This window comes from Salmo trutta, chromosome 17, assembly GCF_901001165.1.
Source record: "Salmo trutta chromosome 17, fSalTru1.1, whole genome shotgun sequence".
Taxonomy (NCBI): domain Eukaryota; kingdom Metazoa; phylum Chordata; class Actinopteri; order Salmoniformes; family Salmonidae; genus Salmo; species Salmo trutta.
Genome location: NC_042973.1, coordinates 23,167,699 through 23,181,188, shown reverse-complemented (window position 1 = coordinate 23,181,188; position 13,490 = coordinate 23,167,699). Strand labels below are relative to the sequence as shown.

Genomic DNA, 13,490 nt, shown 5'->3' with positions numbered 1-13,490 from the left:
ATTGGTTTCTCTTCAACCAAGCACTCCAGGAACAGCGTGGGTCAGAAATAGATGTAGAGTTACTAGTGTCACTCTTAAAGTTGCTGCATGGTCAATCCAACATCTGCATTGGCCGTGCAGCTTTACAGTGACACGGTCTCTGTAGAAGTCCGGGCATTCATACTTCTTGCGCTTCGCAGAGCTGTTGTCAAGTAAGTGAGTTTGTTTATACAGGACCTCCCGCCCCCACCAACCGTCAATCAATCATGTAAATGCGGAGCTACAGTTGAAGTCGGAAGTTTACATACACCTTAGCCAAATACATTTAAACTCAGTTTTTCACAATTCCTGACATTTAATCCCAGTAAAAATTCCCTGTTTTAGGTCAGTTAGGATCACCACTTTATTTTAAGAATGTGAAATGTGAGAATAATAGTAGAGAGAATGTTTTATTTCAGCTTTTATTTCTTTCATCACATTCCCAGTGGGTCAGAAGTTTACATAGACTCAATTAGTATTTGGTAGCATTGCCTTTAAATTGTTTAACTTGGGTCAAATGTTTCAGGTAGCATTCCACAAGCTTCCCACATTAAGTTGGGTGAATTTTGGCCCATTCCTCCTGACAGAGCTGGTGTAACTGAGTCAGGTTTGTAGGCCTCCTCGCTCGCACACGCTTTTTCAGTTCTGGCCACAAATTTTCAATGGGATTGAGGTCAGGGCTTTGTGATGGCCACTCCAATACCTTAACTTTGTTGTCCTTAAGCCATTTTGCCACAACTTTGGAAGTATGCTTGGGGTCCATGTCAATTTGGAAGACCCATTTGCGACCAAGCTTTAATTTCCTGACTGATGTCTTGAGATGTTGCTTCAATATATCCATATAACTTTCCATCCTCATGATGCCATCTATTTTGTGAGGTCCAGTCCTTCCTGCAGCAAAGCACCCCCACAACATGATGCTGCCACCCCCGTCCTTCACAGTTGGGATGGGGTTCTTCGGCATGCAAGCCTCCCCCTTTTTCCTCCAAACATAACGATGGTCATTATGGCCAAACAGTTCTATTTTTGTTTCATCAGACCAGAGGACATTTCTCCAAAAAGTACGATCTTTGTCCCCATGTGCAATTGCAAACCGTAGTCTGACTTTTTTATGGCTGTTTTGGAGCAGTGGCGTCTTCCTTGCTGAGCGGCCTTTCAGGTTATGTCGATTTAGGACTTGTTTTACTGTGGATATAGATACTTTTGTACCTGTTTCCTCCAGCATCTTCACAAGGTCCTTTGCTGCTGTTCTGGGATTGATTTGTACTTTTCGCACCAAAGTACGTTAATTTCTAGGAGACAGAACGCGTCTCCTTCCTGAGCGGTATGACGGCTGCGTGGTCCCATGGTGTTTATACTTGCGTACTATTGTTTGTACAGATGAATGTGGTACCTTCAGGCGTTTGGAAATTGCTCCCAAGGATGAACCAGACTTGTGGAGGTCTCCAAAAAAATATCTGAGGTCTTTGCTGATTTCTATAGATTTTTCCATGATGTCAAGCAAAGAGGCACTGAGTTTGAAGGTAGGTCTTGAAATACATCCACAGGTACACCTCCAATTCACTCAAATTATGTCAACTAGACTATCAGAAGCTTCTAAAGCCATTACATAATTTTCTGGAATTTTACAAGCTGTTTAAATGTACAGTCAATTTGGTGTATGTAAACTTCTGACCCACTGGAATTGTGATACAGTGAAATAATCTAAACAATTGTTGGAAAAATTACGTAAAAGTAGATGTCCTAACCAACTTGCCAAAACTATCTTTTCTTAACAAGAAATTTGTGGAGTGGTTGAAAAACGAGTTTTAATAACTCCGAACTAAGTGTATGTGAACTTCCGACTTCAACTGTATATGGAGCCCTCTGCATTGTTACAAAATTTGGGAGATGCATGGCGATGCAATACAGATCTCAATTTGGCATCTGCATGCCTCCGGAGGCTCTGCAATTGCATCGCACCCTCCATTAGGGAGACTCGGACCACATTTTTGGATCAAGCATAAATTGGCTTTTAAGTTGCTGGATGTAATTGGCTGATGACCTTTGAACTGGTTTTCCAGTCAGAGTGGACGAATTTGGCATCTGTTGACCCCATTTGTTCTGTGTGAGTTACAGCTGTTGCTTTTCGTCTCAAAAGAAGGGCAACTCATCACCTATACACTACAGCACTCAGACGCATACAGTATTAGAGAAAATGCATTCATACACACACACACTTAATGCCTTAATGCAGCCAACAGAGCTCAGGACACCTCTGAAAAGCACCAAGAACACATGTTATACTGTATCACAATCTCCGCTTAACACTGTTTACTTGCAGCATGTTACAGTGTATTGCTGAGACATTCCACATTCCAGTCAACATTCCAGTTTAAACACTATCCACATTCAGTGGTCGAAACAGTGCTTTTACAAAGCATTCACCCATTGTGTAGCTATCAAAACACTTTGATGCACTTAAGCACTGTTCTTCTGGGAATTCTGCAATAGTACCATCAAGTGGTTGTTAACCAAAATAGGGATGTGAGAGGAGCATAAATTCAAAGCTATTTGTATTTTGTATTCAATTCTGTGGAGTAGCAAGGAAGGTGTCATGGAATGAGCTCAATCATGAGTGTCTTTTGGTTTAACAAAATGGATTAAACACGACTGTCTGGTCAACTGGGTAGTTATTCCTCTGTGACTTCAGCCCTGCTTGAAGTGGTTTAAATCAAGTAGCATTCAGGATGTTTTTTTATATATTTGGGAGTTACTGAGGAGTTATTTCCCCAAATAATCCATTATATTTTGGTTATTGTTGGTTTTAATCTCTCGGAAACAGTAGTTAACCAAGATAATCCTCTCCAGATTTCAAGTGTGTGTATGTCAGATGACTGGCAGACATGGGATTAAAGGGATACTCCACTAAAACTATTTTTATTACGTTTTGTAAATTAGTCTACTGTTAATACAGTCCAAAAATGTTTCTCATGTCATCAGTCAAGTTAAGATATTGGACTTTCAAGAAGCAAAAGAAAACAGCCATATGATGCATTTTAAATGATGATTACATTTACATTACATTTTAGTCATTTAGCAGACGCTCTTATCCAGAGCGACTTACAGTCGTGAATGCATACATTTCATACAATTTCATACATATTTATTTTTTTTTTTTTCTGTGCTGGCCCCCCGTGGGAATCGAACCCACAACCCTGGTGTTGCAAACGCCATGCTCTACCAACTGAGCTACAGGGAAGGCTTACATGATGATGTGGATGGTGACTCTTTGCTTTTTGAAAGACCAATATCTTGAAAACTTGACTGCTGACATGAAAAACATTGTTGGACTGTATCAACAGTGGACTAATTAAATTTAAAAAAAATGCCAAATCGTTTTTGAGGGGAGTTTCCCTTTAACACAACAGGATTACTGAAGATAATCAGGATGGAGTTAATTAATTTAAACCAAGCTGCTCTCATTACGTCCTCATAATTTAACAAGAGATCTTGTGACTTGGGACACTGATGAGTGGCTAATGTTAAACTGAGTCCTGAGAGACTGTGCTGCCGGACAACTTGATGAGACTTGTTCTTGTCCACCAGTGGCATGTGAAGGGAAGCATATCAGAAAGCCACCAGCACACTACACTCATTGCTTTGACAAAACCCGTTTTGAGATTTACGTTGAGTGTAATCAATGTTTGAATAATAATGCTGATTGTAAAGGAATTAATTAATCAGAAATTAGGAAACAATCTGTTATGCCCTAAGGTATTGGGACCTTATGTTTGTTGCGTTTGAGTGTGGATTATCATTTAAAGGACAGACTACATAGGGGGTTATTTAACTTCCTCTTATATCTGAAATGTTTAAACTGCATAATGACAGTCACATTGTCTTTAACTTTCAGCTTTACTAAACGTTCAGGCATGACAGATCAAGGCTTGTTATTGTGTGATGCAAATATGGGGCACAATCGGTAAGAGTGTCTATCTTTGCAATGTTGTGGTCAAGTTGAGTAATGGGAGTGGGTGGAATTGAAAAAAGAGACGAAGCAATATGTAACTTTTTGGGTGACCCGACCAAATTCACAGAAATGTTAGTTATAGATCTAAGATGCGATAGATATGTTCTATGTACGCTATTTCTATGCTTCCCATTCTTAAGTTTAATTTTGCATCTTACTTTTAGTTTTGTACAGTGCTGAAGATACAATATTTTTGGTTATGTAAAATATATTTCACAGCGGTTTAGATGGTGCAATGATTCTCTACACTATACTTGCTTGTTTTGTCATAAACTGAAACTAGGCGAACTATTAGAATTTTAGGAACCAGGAAATGGCGGAGCGGTTTCTGCATTGTGCATCTTTGGAGAGCTGCTTGTTTTTTACAGTGTGACTCATGAGTTGAGTGTCCAAGGTACTGTATATTTCACATTATAAACTGGGTGGTTTGAGCCCTCAATTCTGATTGGCTGAAAGCCATGGTATATTTAAGCAATAATGCACGAGGGGGTGTGGTATATGGCCAATATGCCATGGCTACGGGCTGTTCTTATGCACGATGCATCGCAGAGTGCCTGGACACAGCCCTTAGCCATGCTATATTGGCCATATACCACAAACCCCAGAGGTGCCTTATTGCTATTATAAACTGGTTACCAACGTAATTAGAGCAGTAAAAATAAATGTATACCACAGGTATGACAGAACAGTCTGATATACCACAGCTGTCAGCCAATCAGCATTCAGGGCTCGAACCACCCAGTTTATAACAGACTGTATACCATGGATATGACAAAAAATTTAGTTGTACTGCTCTAATTATGTTGGAAACCAGTTTATAATAGCAATATGGTTCCTCGGGGGTTTGTGATACATGGCCAATATACCACGGCTAAGGGCTGTATTAAGGCACTCCGTGTTGCGTCGAGCTTAACAACAGCTGTTAGCCGTGGTATATTGGCCATATACCACACCTCCTCAGGCCTTATTGCTTAACTCTAGTCTACCTGCTGTGTCTCTCCCCACAAACAAAACATAATTTTCAAACGTTAATGAAAAGAACAGGCACAATTACTTAAGACGATGCTGCGTTTGTAACCAAGTGGGAGGTAGGAATTTACCAGTTGTGATGCCGTAAATACCAGTTGGATGCATTCACATGCATTGAATTCGTTGAGAAACGCTGATTGGCTAATGGCCAACAAGCTGCATAAACCATAAATGAAAAGTACAGCTATCATGCTTGTAAATAAGTTACCGTGTTCAAAAACCATATTAATAGATTGCTTTTTATAAATGTTTTGTTGCATTTAACTACCGAAAATGCTGTTAGCAAGGTGACGTCAGAGCTCATGATGATATGAGTTCCCACTTGTAATTACCAGTTGGAGGACGGTTCAAGTGGATTTTTGCCAGTCATTTGGTAAATTTCCACTTCCCACGTGTTTATGAACGCAGCATTAGAGGTTACTCTTCTATCTCTGCGATACTTATCCTACTCAGTATACCCTTCAGCATGCCCATACAGTATTGTCAACAAAGGCTGTTACATGCAGTAGGTTTGTGACAACTGTTTTCTTAGATTTAATCTGGAAACATCAATACATACTGTCACTGTGGGTCAAGAATGGGACTGGGAGTCTCTGACCCATTGCTGAAACAGTTTTAATGGGTATGTGTTGTGCACTGCCCCATCAGACAGACCGTGTGGATGCTAATCAATCAATTCTGGGAATGAAGTATCAACATTGAGCTCACAGTTAAAGGGAAACTGTCAGTGATTCATGTTGTATTGTAATGTGAATCAAAATGCTAAAGAATTTGCAATAAAATTGAAACTATAGCCTACAACCGTTTTCAGTTTGTAATTGAAACTGTAGCCTACCGACAATTAGGTGGATATCCTCATATTAAATATTGTCATGTTTCCCTCAGTACCCTATCGGGTCTTCTTATGATTCATAATGCCCATGATTCCAGCAACATTTATTAAGTAGAATGATTGATTTCCGTGTCAAACGCAGTCTTCTTTAACAAAAATAGAGACAACACTGCTAGACGAGAAAATTGACATGTAGGTCGTGCGCCCTCCATTTTTGTGTTGAGGGAACTGTACACCCTCCTATCACATAGTAGGCAGCAGACAGTGGAGCTAAAAGACGCACAGCGCATCCGCTTGCCTCCCCATTGACGTCACTTTGGTATCACATGAACGAGAAGGGACCAATCCAAGTGGCTCTATCGAAGTGCTTGGGTTCTTTCACGAAGATAGAAGAAAAAGACAGTAAAAAGGAACCATGCCAATGACCGTTTAAAGACCAAAAACACGAAGAAACACGTCGCCTTTGGATTTGGTTGTTTTGTATCAAAGCTACTTGACTCGTATGAGTTCAATCTGTGGAAGATGTTATCTGGACTGGGGCTGGCAGAATGGACATGGCCCGAACATATTGAGTAGCTCGTTGGGGGTGCTAAACGCGGACAGGGTAGACATTACGGTGGGAATGGTGTGGATATAGGATTATTTGCCTATCCAGTAACTGCTCTTTTACTTTTCCGTTCTGAAATACCCCCATCAAAGACTCTTTCATGGCTTTTCTATCAGTGGTTCCGCCGTGTCTGTTTTTCGCCCACAACACTCTTTTAACAATTGAGGTCGTATCGCGGTAGCTTTGCTCCCAAGGTTTACAATTCAACCCAATTGGCTTTTCTTTTTAAATATATATTTAACAAACTAATATTAGATAGGCCTACTTTGTTACCTATAGGATATTTTTGCGACTAGTTGAATATGGATTTTAACAGCAGCGGCGGGGGTAACGAGCTACATAATAAACAATTCTATCAATCTGAGGAGAGCAAGCCTTTGCTGGGGGAGATGTCTGCGCCGACGCCACCGGAGGGGAATAATATTAAGTTAGGCGCCGGGCCGTGCAAGAGAACCCTTCTCCATTGCAGCAGCGGGATGCGATATAAACTACTACAGGAGGGGGACATCCAGGTGTGTGTGGTGAAACACCCTCGGACCTTCCTCAGCAAAATTCTAACCTCCAAATTCTTACGGAGATGGGAACCGCACCACCTCACCTTGACAGACTGCAGCCTGGCGTCTGCGACGGTGAGTTGCTACTGTTGTTGCAGCATTGTGTCCACGTACAATGTTTATCCCCCCCACCCAAATCCTGTATTTTTTTAATGTGGGCTTTGTTATCACTTGTAATAATCTGTTTAAACACGACGATTGACGCATTTTCTGTAATTAACAGCAGAAAATGTAGCCTATCGGTTTCCTTTGTTACCTTCCAAGTTCCATTTGCTCAGCTGATAATTGGATCTCAACATTGTTGCTTTATTTCCCCCTTCGGTCGGTGACACTATGGTCGCTACACCTACACACATCCTCTGACGACTGTGCAGTGGACTCCTATTTGCTACGCTTTTATTTTAGTTGGCTACGATTTTCATATCATTATAACATTTGATAATCTCTCGGACTATTGGTTCATCAAACATGTATGGCTGTTCATATGGTTTATCTGTCCTAGGCGGCCTAGGCCTACTGTTGTCCTCGCGTTGGATACATAGGCACGGACTGACGTGTTATTTCTGTATTAAAGCATTGTTTTGTGGGCAGCGAGTGATGGCATGCTCACAAATGTATTGGATGACATTTTCTGTAGTCTATGGAAGCTGAATTGGGCCTAATGTTAATCTCCCATCAGCTGCCTCCTATGGATTTGTATCACATTAAATACTGTTGGCCCAGGGCAGGGATCAATTCCATTTTTAATTAAGTGAATTCAAGATACAAACAATAGGCATTTATCATATATTTAATTTCAATGCACTGAATTCACTCCTACTGTGATGTAAAAATGACTGTACTCATTGGACTCTGATCTGCTGTGTAAACTTTGTATGAAGCATTAGCTCATAGATTAAAACTGTTTTCAACAGGAATGCCATACGAATATTAGTTTTTAAACAGAACAAATAGTGTTAATATTACTCTTCCTATAGTTACAAGTGCCTGGTCTCTTTAAAAAGGTTCACACCGTAAGAGACTTCCTGGTTAAATGCATCTAACATGGTTGAAAAAAATATGATAATGATCACTGTTAGGCTGTTATTATTATTATTATTATTATTATTATTATTATTATTATTATTATTAGTATTATTATTATTATTATTATTGTTACTGTTGTTTACTGGTGGCAGTGGGACAGTTGTCAGTAGGCTTAGGACATTGTTTTATCAACAGGTCTTCTAAGAGGACATTGTTTTATCAACAGGTCTTCTAAGAGGACATTGTTTTATCAACAGGTCTTCTAAGAGGACATTGTTTTATCAACAGGTCTTCTAAGAGGACATTGTTTTTTTGTTTTACATTTTCACCCATGCAGCATGCAGTAAGCTAATAATGCCACAATTTATATTTTTCAGATTTTATTATGAATAGACTTCATATAGTAAACGATGGTGGGGATATTTAATTATGTATTTAATAAGTTACTTAAATAAGAATATGAACATACAATGTGTTTTGAATGTATTACACTTATGCACAAGGCATCATTTAATTGCAGTATACAATTGGCAGTTCACTCATGGGGCTGTTCACAAATGTTTTGTCTTGGTAGACTGCATTACAATTTACAAAGACGTACAGTCAAATCTATTTTTATAGCTCATCTTAACTTGTTGCTAATCACACTAATGCCGCAGTGCTTCAATGAAAAGCACAGTACAGTTACAAGTGTCAAACACACCCAGACAAGACGTCTGTCAGACATCATGACAAATTAGGCAGTATTTTGTGGCTTGACCTAGTTGTTGACGAGAATATATGGTAGACTACATAACTTTACAAAAAGGTTATGTCTTCCTTCACAGCTCATTCTATCAGATGTGAAGAGTAAGGTGCTGACTAACCACCTCACCCCATTATCAATAACAGTTCCTCTCAGCAACAGGGTCCCTAATAGGTGTCCAACAGGTGCTCGGTGTCTGGCGGAGCGTCACTAATGGAAGTGTAGTTGTCTGTGGCTAATGGTCTTTTTGGGCCACAGTCAGTCAGGATGTCTTACTTTTACATCTGTAATGTCTGTCTTTAGAAGTGAGCCGTTCCATGTATTGTTTGATGTGTCAGTATAGTATTCATAACAAGGTACTGTTCTCAATAAATTGCACATTAAAGCCCCAAGGAAATGATTTCCCCCCCCATACATTGTAATTCCACAGTTTGACTATATGTCAGATAAGTCAGGTCTATAACTAGTTCAATCGCAAATGATCGAGTGCAGAACTGTTGTTGTTCTGTACTAAAAACAACTTGAATTATGTTTCCTTTGTGTATTGGGTCACCAAACTGTGACTGAAACTTGAGCCATGCCACACAAGTTCTGGTGCATTTTCTCCTATCAGACTTACTCCTTTCCTGTCATAATTTACATTAGGACAAAACCCCAAGCCATGTGGATGCTTCAGTTTCAACAAATGAGGTAGGCTACTGTATAAATAGATCTGAAGGCCTGATATGAGAAATGTGAATCATTCCTCTTCTTAAGCATAGGCCAGTCACTATTGAGAACCTGCATCATATTTGCGTAACACCAACCCATTACAAGAACTTCCTGTCACGCCTCCTTCACAAAGGCCTTTACAGATTAGCTTGCAGTTCTGATATCTCAAGGGTCCTATTATGTCTTGAAGCGAACACGAACAGACAGAAACTAAGAACATGAGGTTGAGCAGGGTTAGGCCATACTACTCCCCAAAGAGCTCAGATTAGACAGAGATACCTTACTATCAGCAAGCAACTCAAAACACAAGATGAGGCAACTTTCTATCTACACTTTACATACAAGGGTTGGCTGACCTTCTCTTGTCAATCGTAGGCTCAGTCACTGGTATACTTTTATTTCCAAAGCCATTTTGGGTTTACTGCCATTTTATTTGGGCATTTTTGTTGTTCAGAAATGTGGTGGGTACTCTCTTCGTTCGCTGGGCTTTATCCTGCTAACTGTTTCAAATGTCCAAACTGAATTTGGTAAAAGGGCTTTTATGTACTCTGTGCCATCGGCTTGGAACGCCTTACAAAATACTTTTAAACTGGAAGAACTTGTCCCAATTGGTGTTTTTTTTATTATTGATTAAGGATTTTGAGGCTGATTCCCTGACCTGTCTATTTTTATTTTATTTGTTGTTTTATCTTGTGAATTATTTTTTACTAGATTACCTGTAGTTGTTCATGTTGTCTGTAGGCTGCACCAAGTGAATACAGAACTATCTTGGTCAGGACGCTCTTGAAAAAGAGATTTCAAATCTCAATGAGCCCTTCCTGGTTAAATAAATAAAAATAAAATCTAAACACTGAAAGTCAGCCTGAAAAACCAAACTATTTTTCACGTCGTACTCCATTAGAGCTATTATTGTAGCGTACAATGAAGTGAAGACATTTATAATACGCAGTTGTGACACACACAGAAGCCTCAGAGAACTCTTGGCAGACAAATGTGTTCACATTCAAATACAGGATCATCCTCCTTTTGTTGAGATAATCACCCATTAAGAGAATATTTGAATTATTGTCTGGAATTAAGCTGCAGTACCCTGACATATGGTTTCTTATCATTAACCTAAATTTGACTTTTCCCTTTGCCAGAACATTCAGTAGAGGGAGAAATAAAGAGAACATGTGTGCAATAATGAAATAAATGTGATTTTATCATAATTTTAGACATATAGGCTTAGGCCTATTTGTCACCTACCCAGTAAAAATGTTTTAGGTCTTATTATAAAAGTGTACAGTAGCCCGCTGTATGCCATAACTATGATGAGCAGTGGTTTTAGCTCTTGTGTGCATTTGACCAATGGGTGTTGTTAATCAGAAATCCCTTTAAATCAAATACAGCAGGAAATGTTATAGATTCTCTAACTGAAGTGGTACTAAACTACCATAAGTTTGCCACCTTTGTTGAAACCCAATCTATACAGTAACAGTGGATCAGGTGCTATCAAGTATAAACATTTGTGTAGCCCAGTACTCCGACACGGTATACAGTGCATGGGATCCTTGGCAGTTCAGGAGGGAGTAACAGAGTGGTGAAAGGAAGGGCAGTGAGCTGATTATCCCCCTCCCTTACATGGTTCATCATATGAGAACCTTTGGAACCTCTGCTGTGATGAGGTCCTGGCTGGGCTCTATTTTGTCAGCGTCACAGTGTGATTGTCTCAGCTCTCACAGTGCATTTCCCAAAGTAATACCTTTTTTAGATGTATGTTGTTTGTTTTGCAATGTTCATAGAGTGAAATCCCAGTACTTTTTTATTATTAAAAAAATATATTTTGTCACGAATGGGTGCAGTGAAATGTGTTGTTTTACAGCGTCAGCCATAGTAGTACGGTACCTCTAGAGCAAATTAGGATTAAGTGCCTTGCTCAAGGGCACAGACACATTTTTCACCTTGTCGGCTCAGGTATTCAAAGTCCTTCACACTTACACTAGAGCTTGTTTATCAGACAGCAGCCTGGTTGGTAATTTACCACCTACTGGTTTGTTCCTTATTATGCAGTTACTGTAATAATAACCTCTTTTGTTACGTAACTTGCTGCACATAAAGCCGATTTACTGTATCATTCATTTTGACACACAGAACAGTGCCTATTTGCATGATATTTGAGAAGTCTTGTTGGCACAATTGTATTTTTTTATTATTGAATCCAAGCCAAGAGACAAATATTTCTGTGAGTTACATAATAGTATGTTCCAGCATTGTATGATGAAATGCTTACACCCTATTTGCCCTGTATCCCATAATCCATTTCACTTTTATTTTACCATCTTTCACACTGGAAGCTTTCATGCCTGCCAGACCAAATGTCAATGCTTAAAGTACTCAGCTAGTATAACAGTACAACAACCAGTATAAAGTTGATCAAGGTATTGGCAAAAAGAAAAACCACAGCTTGTCAAATGCGTGTTTTTGGTTGAAGAAAACGGGGTAATGGTTGCAGACACATGCACGTCCACTGCAGCCTGTCTCTTGTGTATCTCTTATTAGACCAAGCCATATTGTGCAGGTCACAGTCACTATATGGGGTTGTCCACATACACCAGTCAGAATCCCCCAATGCGTCATGGCTTGAATCTATTAACCTCAGGTCCACTAGGTCATGCCTGATTAATAATCCTCCATACCTCACCTTCTGCAAACTGATGCTGTGTTACAAAGTAACCTAATGTACCTTTCAAACCACTGTGTTCTCTGTTTCTCTAATCACTCATAGTTTCAGGCTGCCATTGAAGTCTCATTAATTGGATATCCTTCATACAAGCTGTCCAGAGGCAACTGCCATCTACTGGTCTCTGATGTTCATAACATGTGCAAATGAGAAAATGGTGGAGAGTACTTGGCTAGCAATACCCATAATGCCTATGCAATGGAAGGAGAGATTTGATGCTGCATTTTGTGCATAGCTGTTTTCATATTTTATTTGCATCGGTATGTAGAAGCGCCTGGCAGTATTAAAGTACATTCTATACATTCTCAAATTAATTTACAATGAATGCTTTGTCTGTGCTTTTTACCATCTTTTTTGGTGTAATATTTTTTTTGCTGCCAAAATACATGAATCCTCAAATTTAGTTGATATAAACATCCTATAAAGACGCATGGGGTATAATTGAATAAGGTGAGCACAGTGTTGGTAAATTCAGTGTGTTCATTACTAGAGCTCTAGAATTGATCATGAACACTGACCACTGAAACCTGCTATGATTGTTACAATATATCATTAAATGAGCAAGATCAACATTGATTGTCTTCATCGTTCATATGATCAGTTTGCCAGTGCACCTGAATACAGAGATGCTTTCCACCTGGTTTTCCCTGGAAACAACAAAAACATGTCTCCATTTCACCTCCTAGTTTCCATGGCAACATAGCTGTGTTGGTGAGAAGAGCTGTACTCCACTTCTCCTCAAGGAAGAAAAGCTGAATAAAAAGAGACAAAATGAGATGAAGAAAGACCATAAGCAAAAGAGAAGAAAACAACATGAGTGAGGGATGAAGATAGATTGACGCAAGTTACCACAGCAAGCTCTTGTGCAGGATATTTCATCTTTGACCATTTATGGTGGTTCCCAGTGAGCAAAATTGGTCTTTTCAACATCTTGTGCTCATAGGGTTAATTGAATCCCCTATCTGTTTGCTCCTGTAAAATATTGACTTTTTAATTTGAATTTCTCAGAGATGCAAGGTTCCCTTTCTCTAGTTACTTTAGTTTTGTCTTGCTTTGCTATTTGTATGCATGCACATCTGGTGCATTTGTGCATGCACCTGCGTCCAGATACATGCACAATAAGTTAAATTAAAAATGGTATTGGACAGTGCCTTCAAAGTATTCATACCCCAACTTTTCCCACATTTTGTTGTTACAGCCTGAATTTAAATTGGCTAAATTTAGATTTTTTTTG

At 39.3% G+C, this 13,490-nt stretch overlaps 1 protein-coding gene across 1 annotated transcript in view; it reads left to right on the top strand.

The window, feature by feature from the left end:
* Nucleotides 1–6,127: 6,127 nt before the first annotated feature.
* cmip (c-Maf inducing protein) overlaps nt 6,128–13,490 on the top strand; it is a 38,006-nt gene continuing 30,643 nt past the window's right edge. The window contains exon 1 of the mRNA XM_029696224.1: nt 6,128–7,127. Coding sequence (XP_029552084.1) covers nt 6,801–7,127 — 327 coding nt within the window. The 5' untranslated portion in view covers nt 6,128–6,800. The remainder of the gene's footprint in view (nt 7,128–13,490) is intronic.